Genomic DNA, 22,231 nt, shown 5'->3' with positions numbered 1-22,231 from the left:
CGGTTGTCTATTTGAGCAACAAAAGTGGGTGCGCCAAGGGAGGGAAAACGCAGTCGTGGGTGGCACAGAATTAGATGCTGTGATAAGAATAGTAAATTTATAGGCAGAGCACGGAACTGGGTGAGAGATATCTGGAGTCGTCTACGGCCAATGCGTAAGTCCAGTGCGTAGGCCTACTGCTTCGCACTGCAGTAGTCTTAAATAGGCGGATAATTATCGTAGAAGCTAGACAGCGTGAGTTATCCTTTTACGAGCCCATTTCCTTAAGATGCACGCATCAACGGTTGCACGATGGTAGATACCTCGGCGGTCGTACGACTGACTAAACCGTAACTACTCGGTCAGCGTTCTGACTCGGTCTGGTAACGCAGTGCTGACACCATTAAACAGTCCCAGGAACTCGTCGGCAGAGCTTCCGCAGTATACTGCCGTGTTTTAGAGAAACGACGCATGCGAGTTATTTGCTGTCTGTTGTCGGCATTCGGGGTCTGTCGTACTGTATAGCTCCCAAGCTCATGAACGGTGGGCGTAAATTACTGTCGCCGTGGCGACATATACATTAGTTAGTTCGCGCCGTCGTTGTTCCAAGCTTTTTCCAGTCACGCGAAGCGCCAATGAACAACCGGCACATGACATTCCAAGCGGGGACGGCATTCGTTTTGTGGGCTGACGCGTCTGTGGAACAATCAGAAAAGAAGAAGTTTGAGGAGTCCTGCGAACTATATAACGAGCGCTCCTTCATATTCTCCTCGCCATAAGCGGCAACGAATATCGATAAATCGGAGCGCCCCTTGCCGTCGTTATGCAGTGTCATTATGCTCTGTCTCGCTAATTCACTGCGACGACTTGGATCCAGAAATTCCGCTGCGTGCGAAAATGGAATGCCGCTCTAATAGAGGCTTGCGACGGGTACTTTCGGCACACATATGCCAAGTTTGATAGCTTCATCGCAATGTTCATGCGCCTTTTTGTCTCTTGCTCTCTATGACGAGGAAAGTGCCGACAATTGAGAGAATGATCAGATATGACGAGGAATCGAAGTAAAGGAGCTAAAGGCACTAAAAGCATAAAGCTGGAGCTCTCACTTTTTCCTCACTGTACAGTACTTAGATATCTTTCTGTGAATTATGAAATCTATTAGATTGAATAGCCTGCTCTCCGTTATGCTGAAGGAATGTTATCCTAAAGGAAAGGAAAATTCAAACTAACAGTAAAAGTGTGCAGTGTTCTTGTACGTTAAGTAGTGTCTGCGGCGCAAACATTCTTTAATCACAATCGATGACTATGTTGATCGCTGCTCACGAAGTGCGGGTATTTTCAACCTCATCGGATCTTTTGAGACCACGTGCCCTGAAGGTCCCTCTCTCTCGTTGTATGCTTGCGTAGAGACAGGATTACATTATGGTGTTTTACGTTCCAAAAACACGATCTCATTTATCTAATTACGAGGCACGCCGTAGTGGGGTACTCCAGATTAATTTTGACCACCTCGAGTTCTTTGACGTGCACTTAAATCTAAGCGCACGAGCCCTTTCGCCCCCATCGAAATGCGGCCACCGGGCCGAAATCGAACTCGTAACCTCGAGTACAGCAGCGCGACGCCCCCGTCACTAAGTTGAAGACACATACTGGTGGGCTAGTTGGTTAATCATGACGTAATATGGCAGCGCACTTCGATACAAGGACGCAACACAGTGAAGCACTCGTCCTTGTTCACTGTGTTACGTCCTTGTATTGAAGCGCGCTGCCATATTACCTCACTAAGCTACCGCGGCGGATCTAAAACAAGTCTCATTGTCGAAACATAGGCTCCAAGATGAGATCACCCTTGCTATAGGCCACGGTGCGTGCATGTAGTTGGCACACCTGAGAATAACGAGGGTTTATTTAAAAGAAAAGCGAGGCAAAGATTTTGAAGAAGGCACGAATGAACACACACAAACACACACCCCAGGGCGAAAAAAAAAATAGAAACAAGAAGCTTTGCATCCTCGCGAACCGGGAGAGGAAATAAGCGTGCCCCTAGTCTGTGAACTTGCGGTTCGGGTTGGGTCCGAAGAGTCCGGCGCGTATCTGCGGCAACGTCTTGCGTGTGACCAGCTCGAGCCGGCTCTCGAGCGTGTTGGAGACCTTCTTCTTGCCTCGCATCGTGGTGAGCTCGACGCCGCCGCCGCACTCGTCGGGCAGGAAGTGCTCCTGGTCGACGACCACGTTGCCCTCGATCTTGGTGTCCATGGCGAACTTCTTGGCGGCCACCGTGAGCGCGCTCTGCACCAACTTGAGGTCCTTGCGACGGCACATGACCACCACGTCTTTGTCTAGCATCATGTACAGGCCCTGCGCGCGGGACGAAGCGATATGTGAACCACTATACAGAGGCCGACGCGCCGTGAATTCCTGAAAACCATGCTGTTATCGTAGTGAAAAATGCTGCTCGCCACTGAGTAACTGGGACCGAAGTCATGAAGCTTTTCGCTCGTACTGTTTTCAATTGGCTGGCCAGCCTTCTTCGATAACATCATATCGAGCATCAGAATTGGCTGGCATTTGGTCTGACGAACAATTCCAGCGCAATAACCTTTTCAGGAATACGGACCCTGCTGTGTTGGATGGCTCGTTATGCTAAGTTGGCGGTTCACTTTATAGTAAGTGAACAGCGCGAAAGCCGAACTAGGACGTAAAGACGAAAGCGACCTTGATTTCTATTGTTGAGGTAATTTTTGCTGTAGGATGAGCAGAACTTGCACAGTCTGCTGAGAACCGCTCTTTGAGGCCGTTGTCCACTACCTATGCGTGCAAGGCCTACGCAGGGCATCAACGCGAGAGCCTCAAATTGAGCATGCATACAGGGTGTTCATTTTTAAGTTTTACAAAATTTTTGGAAATAGCCTGTGGCAGGTAGCATAATTCTTACCATTGAGCTGGGTTATTCGATGAGGCGGACATTAGTAGTGCGAGAAATCGAAACACATATTAAACTAAATAACAAAACTTGACTAATTAACTTCTTAGTTAATGACTTTACGACACATTGCAATTTAAGAATTCTAGCCGGCGAACTTGTCAGGCGTATCCATTTGGAATTAATTTCCTGAATGGCACCAGTTTGAAGATATGCGTCATCAAACTCGCCGTAAAATGCATTGTTATTCCCATTGCTTTTTTACCAATATGCCCTTTTATACATTGCAGCACAAAAGTAACTGGAACGCTCATGTATTTCATCCCACACTTTGGGAAATAATATCTCGAAACTGGTGTCATCCTGGAAATTCATTTCAAGTGGATGCGTCTTGCAAGCTCACCGGCTACAATTCGTAAATTGCAATATGTATCGTAAAGTAATTAACTAAAAAGGCAATTAGTCATTTTTTTAATAAGTTGAATGTGAGTTCTGATTTCTCGCGCTACTAATGTCCGCCTCATCGAATAACCCAGCTCAATGATAAGAATTATGATACCTGCCAGAGTCGATTTTTAAAAATTCCGTAAAATTTAAAAATGAACACCCTGTATAAAAAAAAAAAACTGCTGCAGCTTCCCACCCCTGATGAAGTCGGAATGACTCCGAAGCATTGGGTTAGTTTCTAATAACCTCCTTGGTTGGCGATTGTTTATTTGTCTAATTTAATTTATTGTGCTTATGCATGATTCCTCGCTGAAATTTTGATGCGTCATTCATCAGTTAATTATTTGTCACATGATTTTTGTATATTGATGTTTCAGCGGACTGGATGAATTCTGCGCGTCTTACTATAAAACCTCAGAAGGAAGTCAGCACCTGTCTCAATCTCATTTACGCCCTATAATCTGACTCTAACGCCGTTCGCTTGCTGAACATCTGCTTTCACGTGCTGGTAACATCTTGGAACACATTATTGACTAGAGTGGAGCGCAGACGCTGGGCAGCACGTAATTGAGGCATAAACTTCATGCATGCGATCACCCTCCCTGCTGTACCTCCTGATATGAGCGCTCTCTGCGATCAAGTCAGAAATTCCTACACGTTTCCGACATTATTATGGAAGCACAGAAATGCTTCTTTCACAACAAATTGTGTTTTTGCATGACGTATAGAAATTACGGGTGCTTTGTCACATGAACTGCGCGGTGATGTAGCTGTGCTAGACAAATATAAATATACCTGTGCGTTGATATTTTCGATGATGATAAGTGTCGTCTACTTTCGCCATGCATTTCGCTCTAGAGCTTAGCGGCTTACGTACCACACGCCATTGCTTACGCGGATGATATCATTATTGCGCCGTAGTTCTTAAAGCGCCAAATATCCACATTTGGTATGAGAGACGACGTATAGTGTATGACTCCAAATTTATTTCGGTAGACTGGGGTTCTTGAACAAGCACAGCAGTGTTTTCACATTTCGAACTCCGTCGAATGACACTGTCGTAGTAGGAAATCGACCCCGAAAATTTATGCGCAGTAGCGGAAAGCTACAGCTTTATAGGGAGTCGTCACGGCGGGATATTCCAGAAAACAGCGCCCCTCCGAACGGTCAAAGGAGTCGCATTAATCGGTTAAACGAATGACATGGACAAACAACAAAGGAACAGCCATATAGCGGGGGCTTGTCAAGGTTCTATGCCAAGTTTTAGAACACACGTAGGCGTCCGGAAAAATCGATGTCATCGACCAAGGGGCAAGCCCATTTGTTTGAAGGAGTGGCAATTTAAATTCACGCACATGCTAACACACACAAACAGAAAGACGACGACTTTGTTTCAGCCTTCGTTAACTCCCGTCAAAGGCACACCCTGAAGATTCAATGTTGAGAGGCTGAACCACAAACCAAAAGCACACCAACTGACATTTCCTGGTCCTTTCAGTCAAAAAACGGCAGTGAGCCACACATTTCTCGCTTGCTTTTTCGGCTCGAATCACTTTTAGGCTGATGGTAGACCAGTTAAGCACACTAAGCAGAAGCCAAGGCTGCATAAAAAAAAATACCTCCCTAGAGAGTCGTCAGAATATTGATTGATTCGGGAAAATGCGCAAGGGATCTTCTACTTCATGCAAGTGCCGGACAAAATTCCAACTCTGGGATCGGGAATCTAAAGCAAACCCTAGCCGATCTAATAGCTCGTTGAGTTGAATTCGCATAAGTTCCGCTTGCAATTTGAAATTGATAATCCACACTTCGTTATAGTTTAGCTGTTATCTTCTTGCGTCGGGCTACGGAAAGTTCTGAAACTTCCAAAATGAACATTACATTGTGGCGTTAAGCAAGCAATTTGTTCAACTGCAGTGTCAAGTCCAAAAGTTTCAATGATAGTAAATGAGTAGTGCGTGCGTGCGTGCGTGCGTGTGTGTGTGTGTGTGTGTGTGGGGGGGGGGGGGGGGGGGGAGGCTCCTATTATGGGCTCCGAAAGAGGTTTGTGGGACGCAGGGACCCGCGAAGAAATATGATCTGCCAGGCAGTCTATGCTTGCAACTAGAAAAACTGCGCATCATTGCGCTGGTAACATATAGTGCAGGAGCCCATCTGAATTAAAGGATGCGTGCCTCGGCTGCTGAAGTATTCAGCGCTTTCTCGCACATTATTCGCCACTTATTCTTTAGACGCCGATAGATAGCCGCGCGTATGACTGTGTGTCATGAAAGGCACTACTTAACCGCAGTGTTAGAGCTGCACGTATGCTTAAACGCAAACTATTTGCGTCTGGCGAAGCGAAGTGAGCAGTGAGGCGGCCTTCAATAAATGAGATGCGCGGGCAAACGTGCCCACTGACCACTTAGCCACCCCGATTCGTTCCACGTCTGCCAGGGACAGATATATCGATTCCTTCATCTCCTGTACATGTTTGCTTATCAGCACTGGTATGGCGCGCCTAATTCACTGCATGACAAGTTGCAACTGTTTGTGCTAGCTGGAGCCAGTCGAGTTTTTGGCCGTTAGAGCACGAATTCGTGGGCCCATTTCGACCCGGAAGTGCCGAACACGGCGCCGAAAGCTGATAACATGTCTAGCCGAGATTCCTTCACACAGCAGACAAAATAGGAAGGAAAGCTACTTGAAACGTACATGAGCACATACTTAGGAGCAATATTTGCACAGGAACGTGGCGGAAACCAGTAGACGTGACGAAAAGGGCTTCGCATGCAAGAACTCCCAGTTCTTAATGCTCCTACTAACGTGAAAGATGTCTTTTTTTTTTTTAGTGCGGCGATCATCCTAGTCTGTCAGAACACACAATTTATGTATATATGGTCTGGGTTGTACCAAGATTAGATAACTGCAGAAAGTAAAAAAGAAAAAGGAAAAAGAAATACAGGGAGCCGCTCTCTTTTTTGCCCATCATTTTCTTTCTTCCTTTCTCCCTTTCTTTCTGTCTATCATGCTAGATTTTGTTGTAGCAAACTGGCCCACAATGCTACGTTACTCAGAAACTAAATTCTTTGGCTGCTCTGTTAGTGTGGAAAGCTTCGTAGATCTATTAGAAACTATTTGCAATCGCGCCCAAGAGCTGGTAGCGCCTCACGTCGTGTGCGTCTTGGTGCAATTTTGCCTGGAAGAGCCTTCTTAACAGCACAACATAAAAACTCTTCTTCAACTTACAGCGTGAAGGCATGGCCTGTGGCGCATTCTTTCATATTTCTTTCTTTCTTCAGAGCGTATGTTCTAAGCGCATGTGTCAGCGGATGATTGATACGCTGCCATGTCCTGCGGCCGTTGTGTGTGTGCACTTTAAGACGAATAAAAGATCAGTTTAAAAGCATAAAAACACCACCACAAAAGGCGACGGCGTGCAGCCTACGCGGGACAGTCTTCCTAGAAGTGTACACTAAACCGTTTCTCGAACTTGGAGTTTTAACCAGTATAGTTCTGAGGCTTTCACCTTCACAACCTTTTTCTTTTCTCTTTCTTTCTTGCCTCCTTTTTTATTTGTGTGGCATGCTTTTGGCGTGCCGCGTCAGCAGAATAATGATTCACTGTGGTGCATTCTGTCTGCATTGCATGAGCACTTAAGACGACGAAAAGGTCGCGTCACAGCCGCAAGAGCCATACATTGAAAGAAAAATTCGGCTGCCAAGAATTACACCATGCATGAATAGCGCGTTCTAAAGTTGCAGGCCCGGTCTTCCCAAAAGACGTTTTGACATTAGAGCTGTTCGTAATAGCAGATGACAGCAAATATTGTTGTTGGACAATTTATTATCGAAGGCGCAATGCCAATGGCAAGGCGTACCTTATGAATAAAATGCTTTACGAGTTGGTCCCCTAGGGCCAAATTCACAATTTTTTTATCTTAAGTGTTCGCCTCGGCTGGCACGATTGTCTGGTATTTTCCAGTACGAACATTTGTAGCGTAAACAATTTTTTGGCCGTATTCTCACATGATCAAAACATACATTCCCACCGTTATTCGTTCGTTCTTTGCTATTGCCATTGGTCAATCGGCTTCGTCAGTGATATGACAAGCGTCAGGATTGCCTAGAATTCGTTCTTACGAGCAATTCTAGAGCAAGACCTTTTTTGCGAATGCGGGTCCAGGGCCAGTATTCACAACAACGTTCTTAAGCTAGAACGGTTCGTAAGAGTCAGGCATTAACGATGTTGGACATATTGGCCAAGGGAGCTGTTCAATGTCAAACATCTTTCATCAATGTCAATGTCAACCATCAATGTCAAACAAAAACTCAGGGCACGCGATTCACAAGAAGCACTTATGCTGGAATTGTTCGCAAGAGAAAAGTTTAGGCAATCCTGATGCTGGAGATATTATTAGCGAATGCAAATATAACTTATCAATGAAAAGCTTCGTGAATTCGGTCCTGCAGGGCCATTATTCGCAAAAAAAAACATTTACGCTTTAATTGTTCGTAAGAAAGAATTCCAACCAATCCTGATTCTGGACATACCATTAGCAAAGGCGGCCGGCCAATGGCAAATAGCACTTACGGACGAAAAGCTTTGTGAATTCGGCTTCGGGTATCTTCCTGCACGCCGCGAACGAGTCGTCGCTTGTTTTTCATTGAGCAGACGTCAATTCAAGCAATACCCCAGTAACGTGGCTCATAAAAAAATGATACTTTCCTTGTTCCATCGTAATTTCGTGATCGCTGTGTGACAACGTCATGTAAGCCGAGATAAACCTTGAACAAAAACGCTGCCGTGAAGATGGGACAAATGAGCGACCCTGCTATGCAAGGGCGCGCTCGTCAAAAGCCAATGATTGTCACTAGTTTCTCCTCGTAACGTACCAAGCTTTCCGATGAATTAAACGCGGCAGTGCATGACGCGGAATTCTGCCGCTCTGTGAAGCAGTAAGAATGCGTAATGCGTAATTCACCATGCGTAATGATAATATGTAACATTCTAAACAATCATTTTTGTAACGTTCTGAAAGCCATGGAATGGTAGAAATTCGAAGCTAGATGAGAGTAATTGTTACCGTACTTCAAATTTGCGATAGACAAAGCAGCTTAAATAAGATCACTGTTAGAATCCACAGAGTCATTCGAAGCAAGAAAAAAAAACGAAGTTTGGGAAGATCCACGTACTGCCGTCATTCCTGTGATGGAAAAGCAGCCGTACTAAACAGGGGCGCGAAAAATGGCGACGCAGATTTGCCTCTACACTCGAGGGAAACTTAAATCAGTGCAAGCTCCGCCCATTAAACCGCACTGCATCTGCCCTCTATATGCACCCGGTCCACGAAACACAGTTTCACAGTGGACGCTAGTATTGAAAGAAGTTAGCCTCCGCTGCGACGTCACGACAATGAGCGATCGTAATTGACTGACGTATACTTACAAATTTGATTTAAGTTAGGCGGTGGATTTGTCACTAAGTTCTTAGGTTGTCACCGACTATAGTATTTTAAACCCCTTCTAGCTTGCCGCAATTTCGTGAAATACCAAATCCGAAAACGGGAAGCTTAAGCGAGAGAAAAGATCAATTTTGAAGTAGCGTATGACCATCCGACAAAAAAAAATTGTCGGCGAGTCACCATCTCTGACTCGGAAAACAATCTTCTGCACTCGGAATTTCCAACGAAGGTTAATACTCCAAGAAATTCACGCAGCTGCGTCCACTCGGGTGCCAAAATTGCAGCCACCTCTGCAATGCTGACTGTTTTACAGGCTGCTATAATGATTTGAGACGGTTAGCCTGACAATTCAGAGTCTGCATACAGTGAGAAAATGCACGAATACTTTCATGCTCAGACACTCATTTCAATTTTAACAGCGGAGCTATTTAAGCTCTTGGTTAGGCCGCGTAGTGCAAACAAAAAACCGCGCCTGGCGATGACGTCACCGTGCGTTGCCTAGCAGCGCCTCGCACAAGAAAAAACTGCCCCTGGCGATGACGTCACCACGCGTTGCCTCGCAGCGCCTCGCACAGCTGGTGCGAGGCGCTGCTAGGCAACGCGCGGTGACGTCATCGCCAGGCGCAGTTTTTTGTTCTCACTACGCGGCCTAAGCTGCTGGTGCGAGGCGCTGCGAGGTGCGGGATGCGGTCCAATCTGGGTGACGAGGCCGGCGCGAAATTCAGCATGTCGCATCTCGACGCCGGCTGCAGCCGGGGCACGCCGACGAACGCCGGATACGTCGGCCACACCTTCGCGCCGGACGACAGAGTGCTGCGCTTTCGCTGGCGTGGCGTCCCCATGCCGAGCGCGCTCGCGCGTCATCGCTACGTCGGACTATAACGTGGCTCAAGAACCAGCCAAGACAAACCAAGTTAAGCAAAGACAAAGCTAGAACCAGCCAAGACAAACCAAGTTAAGCAAAATTAAAGCTAAGAACCAGCCAAGCGAAACCAAGTTAAGCAAAGGAAAGCAAAGTTAAAGCTAGGGAATGACCACCAGCTTCGCTGTTTGCCCAGTCTTCGCACTACTTAGTGTGAAGCGGCCCCTAATTTTTTCGTAACTGAGTCCACAAATTTCCCTCACAGGTAGCAAATGATGTAAAACTAAATTTGGATATTCTAACCCTAAAAGTGCAATTCATGCCTTTTTTTTTTTCTTTAGCCAAACAAATTCAGGCAATACGAGGATATGAGATGAAGCGCGAAACTCTCTGGCGGCGAGCCCATACCTGGAGGATGAGGCGTTCGAGGAATGGCTTGTACCGGTCCTCCTTCTCCGTGATGACGGCCAGCTTGGAGCGGGCCTCGGCTAGCACCCTGCTGACGAGTTCGTTCATGGAGCCCAGCACGCGAAGCCGAGCCGCGTTCTTTATCTGCGACGTCTGGATCTTGCGCGTGCGCTCGACCACCTTCTCGCGCCTTGCGACGATGTCGTTGATGCGCTTGCGCTCCTGCGTCAACGTGCGCTCCTTCTCGGCCTTGAACTCGTCATCTGTCTTGGCGTCGATCTCTTTGACCTGAGAGGTGCGAGCAAGTGTGGCGCGCTAAGCATTTCGCACCTGGAATAATGTGCAACGCCATCTGTACTGCGACTGCACCTTAGCCCTCGCGCCGCGCTGCAACGGCAGAACGTGTGATTATGTCATTGCTTCTGATTTATCACGCAAAAAGGGCATCGAGGGGGGATTCTGGCGCAGGGAAAGGTACATAGTTTGACAGAACTCGTGCTTCTGACATATAGACACGGAAACATGAAAAGTATGTGTTCCTTGCCTTATATACGATGCGTTAGAAAGACAGGGTTCGACTATAGCTAAACAGAGGAACAGCACTTGAGAAGCGCTTCGTTCGTTTTCTTCCGTTTTTCCGGTCCACTGCGCTGTTACTCTATTGAGCTGCAACATCTGCCAACCAACCAAAGTTAGCACTCTTTCGTGGTTCGACTGGTGTTTTGTAAATATTGCTGGCACTCTTTCTCGGCGTGGCCTATATTTTCTCGCTTTGTTCGTAATGTCTATTATTTCATTCTTCCATTTTGACCCTATTAACCATGGAAAGGTGCTTGCTTCTGAGCTGGAATACGAAAGCCAGCTATTCCGAGGCACTGGTGTGTTCCAAGTATACGCATGTTGCAGGTATAACGGTACCGACACTTGTGCGTGGCACTGTGGCTATAGTGCTGGGACTCTTTTCCTCGCGTATATTAATGCCAAGTTGCTGACCGTACGTACGCCATACTCTCACAAAATAGCGTGTTCGTTCGGCGCATGCAGGTGCTGGTTTGGCCATTATAAGTATAGCACCGTACTTGTAGGTGTTCGACTACTTGCACTGTATTGGTATACGGCTACGTCTGATATTAATCAAAATCATGCAGGTCATTCGACGCGTACAACTATTGGTGAACGTGCAGTGGTATTGCCGCGTCACTCCTTCTGCTGCGAGCGAACATGCATGCAAGGAAAGGATTGCACTTATCTTTCTCTAGAGCACTGGGGCGCTGGGCACGCAACAGGAAACCCAAATGAACATGGTCCGTGGATGTCGCGAAAAATTATAATTGTTCGCTAACCGAGACGCGCAGACTGAAAGTGATGACTGCAATGTGGCAACCTCAAAAACAAGATCGAGGCCGCATGCTGAAGTCGCGAAGTAATACAGATTTCTTGCGGAAGGCCTTGGTCGGTTGGTGTACCGTACTTTGCCTCCCTTCCTCTATTTGTACCCACTAAACCAAAATGCGACTCTATACTCAATTTGTGATCCGTATACTTTAGCAATCGGTGTACTTTGGAACTATAACCAGTGGCGTCCTCTGCAAACTCCGCTGAAGGCTGCACGCAACAAATACCGTATTATGGCCATGTATATCTTACTACACCAATGGGCGAGAAGCAAAAGAACAAGCAAGAGAACTGTTGTTATACAGGCGTCAATAGGCCCCTTCTGGTGGGCGAATATGAGCGCTACAGGCTGCTCGAATAGACACCCTCGCCGGGGATCCCGGCAACCTCAGTGATGCCACCATGCCCAGTGGCAGCCTTCGCGACAGGAGAGCTCGAGGGTTTTTCCAGCAATTTGTTTGCCCAGCGGAACGTGCCACTACAGAGGTTCATCGTTGCTCTGCTTCCTGTCAGGTTAAAATATTTTAAGCAAGCAGGTGCTCGCTTCAGTTCTTAGCTTGCCCAAGCCTTCGGCACAGGGCGCAGAGTGGGCCACACCGTGCTTGCCCGAATGAGGACAGAAGGATAAGAACTTGTGCATCGCTAAAGGATGCCCACCTTGGATGTGATATCGTTCTCGATGTAGGTCACCAGGAAGGCCATCCTCTTGGCGGCGTCGATTCCGCTGTGCGAGAGTGCGGGCGTCTTTGATTTGGACGCCGTGGCCGTGCTTCCCCCGGACTTTTTTTTCTCTGACATGTTTTGGCGCGTTCCAGAGCCAGTTGCTTGCTTAGACCACACGACGCCCAGCTTCGGGTTTCTTCTTCTTCTTCTGCTCCTTTTCTTTTGGTGGACAGCACGTGCTCAGTTGAGCGGCGGCCAAGGACAGCGAGACCTTTAATAATGAAAAGGTAATGAGATTGGCCTGAAGGTCATGTATTTAAACTGCAGCCGCGCACTAGGCAGATACCTTTCAATAATATCATGCATTGATTGGCTACGTCTTCGACAGGATGCCCCTAGCTTCAGTGAAGTTTGGCGTTACGTCGCTTAAAAGTAAAAGCATACTGGAAAGTGATCGGGCAAGGAAACGGGCACTGCTTCTCCACGCTCGTAAGTGGGGAAAGGCACTACAATCAGAGGAGAGGGATGGCGGTGATTGGATTAAGATTCTGATGAAAGAAAGGTATGGTGCGTTATCCGGCGTTTTAAAGCGCACACGTGATTCAGTGAGCTCAGCAGGTGGTGCTTCATTTTGATTTAAGTCTCCAACGCGTCAGTTCTTTGCACGGCTTTTTTTTTTCGCCACGTGTTCAAACTGGGAATTAGCAGCCATAATACTATGATCATTTGGTAGAGTCAAATGTTTGTAGACAGTTTAAACATTGACAGCCACCAAGAATGTTGTAAATCAAGACTGCTGAAGGTAACGTCAAATCCAGGAATTGAAGCCGCGGACGCCACCTTACCATGGGCATCGAATCAGCGGCAACCACATAACCCTAGGCAGCATGTTCTGTTTGCCCATTTGCAATTCGCAAATTAAACTATGTGAATCTTTGTTGAAATGTGTCTTTTTGCATGGAATGTTTGCCAGTGTAGCAACGAAACATCGGCATAATTTTATCGTTCATCACGAAGTTCCCATACATCCAAAGTGAGCGGTTATTCCTGCCTTGAGATTTTACGTTAACATTATCTGCACAAAACTACAGTTTAGAAAAGCGAAAGCACACGGCAAATAATTGTTGGGGAGCATGGCAACTACAGCAACATTATTTGGGACATTTATAAATATATGTGCCCCTGTTTGGTGCCTCGTGAAAAGTCTAGAATTGCCTTGTTGTAGTTTCCGTGGAGTCAAGGAAGTGGATCAATATTTACGTTACGCCAACAGGACATCGCGTGCTATACAGGGTGTTTCACTTTAGCTGCACCAAATTTTTAAAGATTGCCTGTGGCAGATAGTACAATTATAATCCTTGATCTGAACTACTCAATGAGGCGGCCATTACTTCCACGAGAAATCAAAATGCCTAATTGAATAATTGACGTGATTACGCTAATTAACTTGTTAATTTATTATTTTACGGCACATCTTTCAATCTGCGAATTATAGCCGCTGAGTTCGCAAGGCGTATCCACTTGGAACGAATTCTCAGGACTGAACCAGTTTCTAGAAATTAATTTTCGAAGTGTCCGACGATATGCATGGGCGTTCCAGTTAACTTTGTGCTTCAATGAATAAAACAGCGTTTTCCTCGAAAAGTTAACTGGAACGCCCATGCATATCGTTGTACACATTGAAATTAATTTCTAGAAACTGGTTCAGTCCTGAGAATTCATTCCAAGTGGATACGCCTTGCGAACTCAGTGGCTATAATTCGCATATTAAAAGATGTGCCGTAAAATAATTTAAAAAGTTAATTAGCGTAGTTATGTTAATTATTCAATTAGGCGTTTTGATTTCTCGTGGAAGTAATGGCCGCCTCAATGAGTAGTTTAGATCAAGGATTATAATTGTACTATCTGCCACAGGCCATTTTTTTTAATTTGGTGCACCTAAAATGAAACACCCTGTATAAGTAAGATTACGTAGCCCAATAATAACCTCTGACTGGTTGCACACCCCGAATATTTCTACGACGTTAGGCGTCAAAATGGTCGATCACGAACTGTGGTCGTCGGGATGGCGTTGCCAAATACTATAGGGCTGAATGGAAACACAGACATGCGCTGATGCAATGTTTGAAGCGAGAGATCACTGTGAGGTTTACCGGACAGCACAATCGGACGTTGCGAAAGCGAAAGCTTTCTAATCGTACTTACACAACGAACACTGAACATGGCCGATGCCTCGCCGAAGTGTTCAGCTCAAGGGATTCGTGGTTTTATGGTGACTGCACAAGTGCTTTCGGATGGTCCCTCGCCCTCATCTTTTCGTAGTTTGTAAATGCGAAAAGGAACCACTTCTGCACCCAAGTCTGAGTTTCCTTTCGCAAGACTTCGAGAGATTCCGCGACGAACAACGGGGTGTTGGTACTTATTGCAAGTTGTATAATAGCCCCTTCATTCACGGTGTACACATTTGTGTACGCAACTTATTTTTGTCATTTCTGTGCGGTGGTTGCAAGCAACAAAAAAAACGAACATTAAGCTTAGGGTAAATTTAACATTCTGCTTAGCTGAAATACCTTCATTTTACTTCTGTGTGAAATGTATCGCTACAGAAGACCGCTTTGGCGTAGGAACCACCATGTTTGACAGGAGGTTTGACGTCAGGCGTTTCCGTAGCAATTGCGAAAGGATTTTTGTCTGCCTTTTTTAGTAATGCTTGCAGCCAATAAGTATCTTGTGGATGAAAATCGAGCGGGCGATTCAATTTTTTTATGACGAAATGCAACATTACTGACTGTACACCCCTGTAAACTAGCGAAGCTGAGTCTGGCTAAGTCTAGCTAAGCATGGATGGGACTACTTAATCTTAGTCAGTCATCGATAGACAATCGATAGCCAATAAATAGCTAATCGATAATCGATCAATAATCAATGAATTCCGGAAAATGCTGGGGATGACTTGATAGTGCTTAGCCTAGCCCAAATACGTGTCAGCTAGCGCAAGACTGGGGTAATTGGAGATCACAAGGAGAGGCCTTCGTCCTGCAGTGGACATAAATATAGGCTGATGATGATGATGATGAACCTTAATATAGTCAATCGATAGCAAATCGATAATCAATAAGTAATCAATAAATTTCGGAAAATGCTGGGGATGACTTAGTAGTGCTTAGCCTAGCCCAAAAGCCAGGACTAGCTAGACGCCCATCAGCTCCGCTGGCTCTTTAGCATTGCGCCTCCAGTGCAAGTTGCGCTAGTTTTATGACGAAACGTAACATTACTGACTGTACAATATTTTGATGATAATTTGCTCTGTAATTGTGATGACTCATCAAGAACTGCCGAAAAAAAGGTCATTCTACCACCTTGAGGGGCAGAATGTGTGTCGAGTGAGCTCCTGAACAACAACACTTTGCAATGTGGTGAACGCGGCTTAAATCATGGATCAGGGACCTCAATGAAGTGCGACGTAATGCCAACGCATTCCTCTTGCATTTGCCGTTAAATCGCCACAGAATTTTTTATCTCTTTCTTTCTCGTTAAATTTCGCATATTTATTTTTATCTTCGAGGCTTCTCGGGATATCTTTGGGCATACGCCACCTGAATATTAGCCAGTCACCCAGAGTGAATGTCCATTATTCGATACAGAAATTGCTGCAGCTCCTGCGCCACACGGGGCTGGATGCGTTCGGATGCGTTTATCTGATGCCCCTTTTGTTTACTTCTTTAACTACATATGCCTTGCGGCAAGTTCCTCGAAGTAAAACATTCGCCGACGATTACGATACTCCCTAATGAGAAATTTGAGCGCAGCTGCATATATGTGTTTTCATTTCGCGGTATATTGGCTGGCGCGGACAATCTGTCTCGTGCGGCACGTTGCAAACGGAGTGAAGTGTGGCGCGACTGCCTCGCTCATCTCGAGATCGCGAGAGCCAGCGCGTGTGTGACGCGTGGGCGCGATTCAAGCAGCCGCCGCAGACAGACCTATGCTCATGCCGGGCTTTGTTTCCATATATGGTATCGGTGGACGCGCTCGCCGCATGCTTTATCGTTGGCGTCATCGGTGAACAGACGACGTGCGCTACTCTGGCGCTTTCTCGTAGCTATCGTCGCCGCACAGCCCGTATTGCGCAGCTCTACGATTTTCTTCTCATGAGTTCGCCATACTCTCCTCCTCCGCTTTCCGCCTCGTGGTTCCGCTGCACCCTCCTCCTCCGCCATAGAGTTTCTCACTATTGCACCTAGAGTGTAATCTGGCGCCACCGTCTATGCGAGTTTCTTAAAGGGCGCTGTGCCGTCATGGGAATGACGGGATATGTGTCTGCGAGGCTTGTGTTGGCTAGTGTTGTACAGTGCTTCGTCTAAAACGTGGATATGGCTACATGAATACTGCGTTCTTAAAATAAAATCTACATAAACGGCTTTCATTCACCCATATTACATCTCTCAATAAAGTTTACTCACTTTCAATGCCGAATCAACTGAAGAAAAGCAAGAACAGACGACAAGTACTTCCAAAGCGAGCGAGAATCTTGTCGTCTGTCCTCTAACTTTAGCGGCCAGCTGATACTTTTTACGTTTCATATAAGTGTACATCCAATAATAAGTTCTCAAAATTAAATAAAACATGTCTTTGTGTAATAATAAAGATGAAACAGCCTTTTACGTGCTGTTTCAGCAGGAAATTAATCATTGTGACAGACGGAACGGTGCTATAGGTCTTCAAGGCGTTCTGGCTCTCCAAGAACGGTGCCAATCCGAAGTCACAATATACCGGCATTCCCAAGCACACCAAAGCGCAGCAGCGCCAGATTTCCCTCTAGGAAATATAGCGAGAAACTCTATGTCCTCCGCTTTCCTCCTCGCGCTATATTCGCTATCGCTGTCTTTCATCCCCCTCTGCGCTTCGCGTTCTCTCTTTCATCCTGCGCTGTGCTCGTTGGCTCGGTTACGAGGAACGCCGAAGTAAAAACGGGTGCTGCGCTCTAAAAAAAGAAAGAAGGAACAGTTCCGTTGTTTACAATTCTATGAGAGATATTTCAGTTTTAATGCATTGCATTAATATCATAAATTGTGCAGTTTAGGAAAATTAATCTGTCTGTTCTGATTACTAAATTGCACAGTAACTGTAGTTTCAGAAACCGTATCTGAAAGTTCAGGTGTTCGATTCTTGGCCAATCCCCCGGAATGGGCACGAGCCATGTGTTGAGGATATCATCATCATCATCATCATCATCATCATCATCATCATATTTAGGAGTCGGCAAATAACATTTATCCATGCCATAACACCACACTGGCATGGATTCTAGCATGATTACCACGTTTACGCGATATAGTCGCTTCGCGTAGGAAGTGTCACGCGAGAAGAGCAAGTAAAAGAGGAGGAAGAAGAAGAAGCGTCGGCCACCACCCGTCGAAGCACCGAGGCCTGCCAGCCATACGAGACGAGTCTCCTTGAATCAATCGAGGTCGCCGCACAGGGGCATAAAATGGCGGAAAAGGTTCGGGCTGCGGCAGGCCCCACGGGAGACGCCTACCGCATGGTGGCCTTCATCGAACAAGAGGCCGACGAGAAGGTAACCGCTCGAAAATTGAAGGAATTGGTTAAAAGAACGGGGCATTGTCTGCACGCTCTCTGCGCTTTGAGCCAGGTTAGCATATGACGGGCCGAAGAAGTGATTCAGGTATTCAGTCAGCGGGACGTGACTGAGCTGCAGCAAATCGCAGCGCGAGCGGCTATAGTTTTTAGTGACCTTCTGTGCGCCATGCTCGTCCGCAGAAAAAAATAGCAATCCCGTCGATCGTGTGAACCTAGCATAAAAGGAACCTTTATATAGCACAGCCGCCCTCAGAATATTTCGGAACACGGAAAATGAGAATAAGTTATTAAGTTTTCTCGCTACTTCACCACAGAGTGTGAAATGTGTGTCAGGAATGTGATGATAGTACGAAGAAGTATCAACTCTTTGGGTTGAAGGACCTGTGGCTAGGCTGTGATGAAATTTATATTTTACTCGCATCTCGTGCTCCGAAAACTTTTGAGGGAGGGTGTACGTCTGCTACGTTTCTGGTACGTGTTAATCATTCGGTATCTTTCGTCGCTGTTTCTACGTCAGCGTGTCTTGTGTTGCGTCGCGCAAGACAACAATCATCACTATAGGCAGTTTTCCCAATCATTAGCATAGAGTGCATTCGCATGTACGTCTGCGATAAAAGAGATATTAAATGTGTATACAGTGACTGCGCATGACTGTGCGAGCATCGAAGTTAAGCTGTCGCCTGCGCGCTGCTGAATTCACAGCGCGCAGAAGCGATGACATCGGTGGGAATGGTATGCTAGACAAGCACAGTGCCGTACACTGTAGACGTGTCCTGTTGTATAGTGATGGCGGCAAGCCTTACCTTAGGCGTAAGCGTAAACGCCAATTCCCTTTAGAAAATGAAGCCACGATTGTATAGTAGGCTTTGCGTTTATACAGTCGTAGGCAAGAAACGACGTCGCATACAGAAAATCAAATAGCCCGTATGCATTACAAGACCCGTAAACAAACAAAAATGAAAAATAATAACTATCAGCACACTAGAAGACTCATATGAAAGTTTGTGGCTGCAAAATGCAGTTTTCATTTTCGGTGTCTATTTAAGAGCGGAATTTCGCAACGGCGAACAACTTCCTATAGTCATTAATTCTTGAGGCATAACGGTGCAACAAGTTGGTTGGCCAGATATTCACGGCGATGTTTCGCTTTTGAACTTCTCGAAGCTATGATTCCGAGCGACCAGGCCGGACGGCGGTCACCGATCAACACGCTTCTGTAAGAGCTACTGGTATAGCAGCCCGTTGTTCTCGGGCAGACGCGCGTTCCGGCTTGTGTGCCTGCAGTACTGTATAAGTAAGCAGGCGCATATAAGCGCGACGTACGTACATATCTGTTCGCTCGTGGCTCGCTCTCATCGAAGGTGGAGGAGATCGACACCAAGGCCGAGGAGGAGTTCAACACGGAGAAGTGGCGGCTGGTGAAAGAACAGCACGTCAAGATCATGGGAATGTACTCGGGCAAGGAGAAGCAAGTGGATCGCCAGCGCAAGATCCAGAACTCCGGCGTCAATAACACGGCGCGGCTGCGCATCCTGCAGGCCATGAACGAGCACGTGGCGCGGGTCGTGGCCGAGACCAAGAAGAACCTCGTCTACATCAGCGGCAAGGAGAGCCGCTACAGACCTTTCCTCGAGAGGCTCATCCTGCAGGTACCATCAGCTAAAAAATTGAAACAGCAAGGAACGCCTGTTACGCATAATTACGTACAATCGCTCTGTATATACAGCCGGTACGTTTCAGAAGCGTGGAGTAGTCACCAGTGTACGTTTTGGATCCTGAATTAATGCGGGTGAACCTGAAAACGAAACAACGCGTTGCGCGGCTTTCGGAATTGTTGGCCTTTGAATTTATGCTGACGGTACATGGGGGCAACACGGCTCCTACACACGACGGTGACCACGTGTGCTTGATCGAGTTGAATTGAATTCTGGGGTTTTACGTGCCAAAACCACGATATGATTATGAGGCGCGCCGTTGTGGGGGACTCCGGTTTAATTTTGACCACCTAGGGTTCCTTAACGTGCCCCCAATGCATAGGACAGTGCCTTTTTGCATTTCGCCCCCATCGAAATGCGGCCGCCGCGGCTGGGATTTGAACCCGCGACCTCGTGCTTAGCAGCGCAGCACCACAGCCGCTAAGCCACCGCGGCGGGTGCTCAATCGGATCTGAGCATTATCGTAAAGGTGTACCGGGATAAGCAGACGAAGCCAACCGACAATGGAACTAAGAAAAGCTCAGAAGAAATTGACTGTTTTTTTTTTGTTTTTTTTTTTTTGTTGTTATTGAAATGTGGGCTTGATTATGAATAGGTGTTAAATTTGTGACAAGGGGCGCTATAACGTAAAGCTATTCCCCCCAAACTGTTTTTATTCCAATCTCCTGACGTCAGATTTATGTAACCAACTACGCAAGCATCGGGTGGTGACCCGCAGCGTTGTCTGAACAACCCAATCAAACACTCTCCTCGTTTATAGGAGGTCACCTTTGTTCGCTTTCAAAACCGATAACATTGCCTGCACTGAGAGGTGTTTGTTATCTAATTGGCTGACAAGAGTCAAGGAGCACGCTCTAGTGGAGAGGGTTTCGATGGGGCCGAGCCAGCGCAGTAAAAATGAGATAACCGCATGAAGAGGGTGGTGCCTGCTTCTCCGATTGGTACGCTTCGCCTTATAGTTAGCTTGCGGTGGCTGGTCAAAATCGCGGTGGCGTGCAACGGAAGGATAAGAATGCCGCTTAAACGGATCCTCAGCAAAGAATAGTTGGCAGAGCGATGTGGTATACGTGCCGAAAGGGCTCGATAACGTTTTCCTGTCGCGCAAAAAGGTTTATCATGCGCAAATAAATACGTGCTCACCGGCATGTGCGAGTAGCGGGGGCCTGAGCGATCGGCGAGCAGCCATCTTCTATTCTTTTCGGAACGGGGTAGTCTGTGGCTATTCAGAAAAATTTTCAGTTTTGTTCGGCATATTAATGCATTTTTTTTCGCGTACACGCAACTTTGACGTGGTGAGTTTTCGCGGTTTTGTGAGGTCGTGTGACAGACAGGCGAAGTGGGCGTAGCCAGAAAACATTGGACCAATAGCAGAGGGCTAATGATGAAAAGGCGTCGAATCAGGAATGATTATTTTTCTTTTGTGCGGTTTATTCATGCATAATCAGTGTGTACACGTTATATCAGATGGGGAGCTATCGTGGTTTTCGTGACGTCGCGTGGCAGACAGGCGAAGCTGGGAGTGGCCCGAAAATGTTTTGACCAATCGTGGTGGGCTGATTGCAGAATTGGAATAGAAAAGTTTGGAATAGCTTTACGTTATAGCGCCCAAGCTTTATATTCTTAATAAAGAGAAAGGATAAACGAACGCGGAAAAACGTACAACATGCCATCGGACGCGAACCCAGAAACCTCTGCATTATACGTACGCTGTCCTACCGATCGAACTATAGGGCGGCCGCTACCCCTGCGTCCACGTCATTGCGTATTTGTATGCATGTACGAAATGTAGTCCTGGTAGTGTTAATGAGCGACTCTCATGCGCCCGTGGCGGCGAATGTGAAACATTCATTCAACCGTAGGCGCAGGCCCTCGGTTAACTTTATCTTTCTCGCTCACTGGAATAGCTAAATGACGTACATGGGAACAACAGTGCCAGTATGGGCAACATGACGCGACGCGGTGGTGGTCCACGGGGTGAAATCCGGATATAACGAAATTGAATAGAGTGAATTCCGCCTTATATCTAGCCATTGGGTAAAATTGTTGGTTATGTCGGGTCTTATAAGCAAACGCCAGGTGTAAGGCCCAAACAAGATAAAGAAGAACTGCAAAAAAGAACGGGGGATCGGTTTGTGATGAGATTACGCTTGAAAGCCGTTGAATTTATAATGTGGGAAACGTACACGGTCTGGTTGAAAGGATGATCGTGAACACATTAAGAGCAAAATCACACTTATTCTTCAAACAGCAATATACTACCGCAATAAGTATCACTTTCACAGCTGCGACTTTGACATTTTCCTCTTGGTTAGGTTTAGGATAAATACGCATATTGCCATAATGATACATTATGAGCAAATCGCCATTACATGCAAGTTAAATTGTGTCCAGCTACTGTATACACCTAATTTTCGCCTGTCCTCGGGTTTTTTGTCTACGAGTTTTGAATATTTGATTATAGGCTCTAGAAACGTTCATGTGTGCCACAGCTGTTCTTTTCACAGAAAAGGCGCCAAAAATATCTCTGAGATTATTATATCGCTAACGTGTCTATATGATGGCTGCGTAAATGTGCAGGGTAGTCACCCATTAGAATAATGGAGGAATAAACCTTTATTATATAGTTAATATGCAATGCACTCTCCCTTGTTGGCTTCAGCTCTGTACAGACTTAATGTGTAGTCGGCGTGGTTTTGATGAACACAGCACCACACGATTGATCCACAGGGTTTAACGTCCCAAATGTACAACATCGGGGCTATGAGAGACGCCGTAGTTGGGGGCTTTGGGTTAAC

General features: G+C 46.4%; 3 protein-coding genes across 5 annotated transcripts in view; 1 reads left to right on the top strand and 2 right to left on the bottom strand.

The window, feature by feature from the left end:
* Positions 1 to 22,231, top strand: part of LOC119442614 (potassium/sodium hyperpolarization-activated cyclic nucleotide-gated channel 2) — a 411,864-nt gene that overhangs the window by 281,424 nt on the left and 108,209 nt on the right. The window lies entirely within an intron of this gene.
* Positions 1,894 to 12,255, bottom strand: LOC119442617 (V-type proton ATPase subunit E). The gene is made up of 3 exons (XM_037707558.2): positions 12,115 to 12,255; positions 10,063 to 10,350; positions 1,894 to 2,337 (listed from the first exon to the last, which is right to left on the bottom strand). The coding sequence occupies exons 1-3, from the start codon at positions 12,253 to 12,255 to the stop codon at positions 2,023 to 2,025; spliced, it is 744 nt and encodes a 247-aa protein (XP_037563486.1). The 3' UTR covers positions 1,894 to 2,022.
* Positions 12,287 to 22,231, bottom strand: part of LOC119442612 (uncharacterized) — a 162,879-nt gene continuing 152,934 nt past the window's right edge. Inside the window, exon 8 of the mRNA XM_049662265.1 lies at positions 12,287 to 12,391. Within this exon, the coding sequence (XP_049518222.1) occupies positions 12,287 to 12,391 (105 nt within the window). The remainder of the gene's footprint in view (positions 12,392 to 22,231) is intronic.

Source organism: Dermacentor silvarum, chromosome 2 (genome assembly GCF_013339745.2).
Source record: "Dermacentor silvarum isolate Dsil-2018 chromosome 2, BIME_Dsil_1.4, whole genome shotgun sequence".
NCBI classification, from domain to species: domain Eukaryota; kingdom Metazoa; phylum Arthropoda; class Arachnida; order Ixodida; family Ixodidae; genus Dermacentor; species Dermacentor silvarum.
The sequence above is the reverse complement of the archived record's forward strand: the minus strand, read 5'-3'. Positions and strand labels throughout refer to the sequence as shown.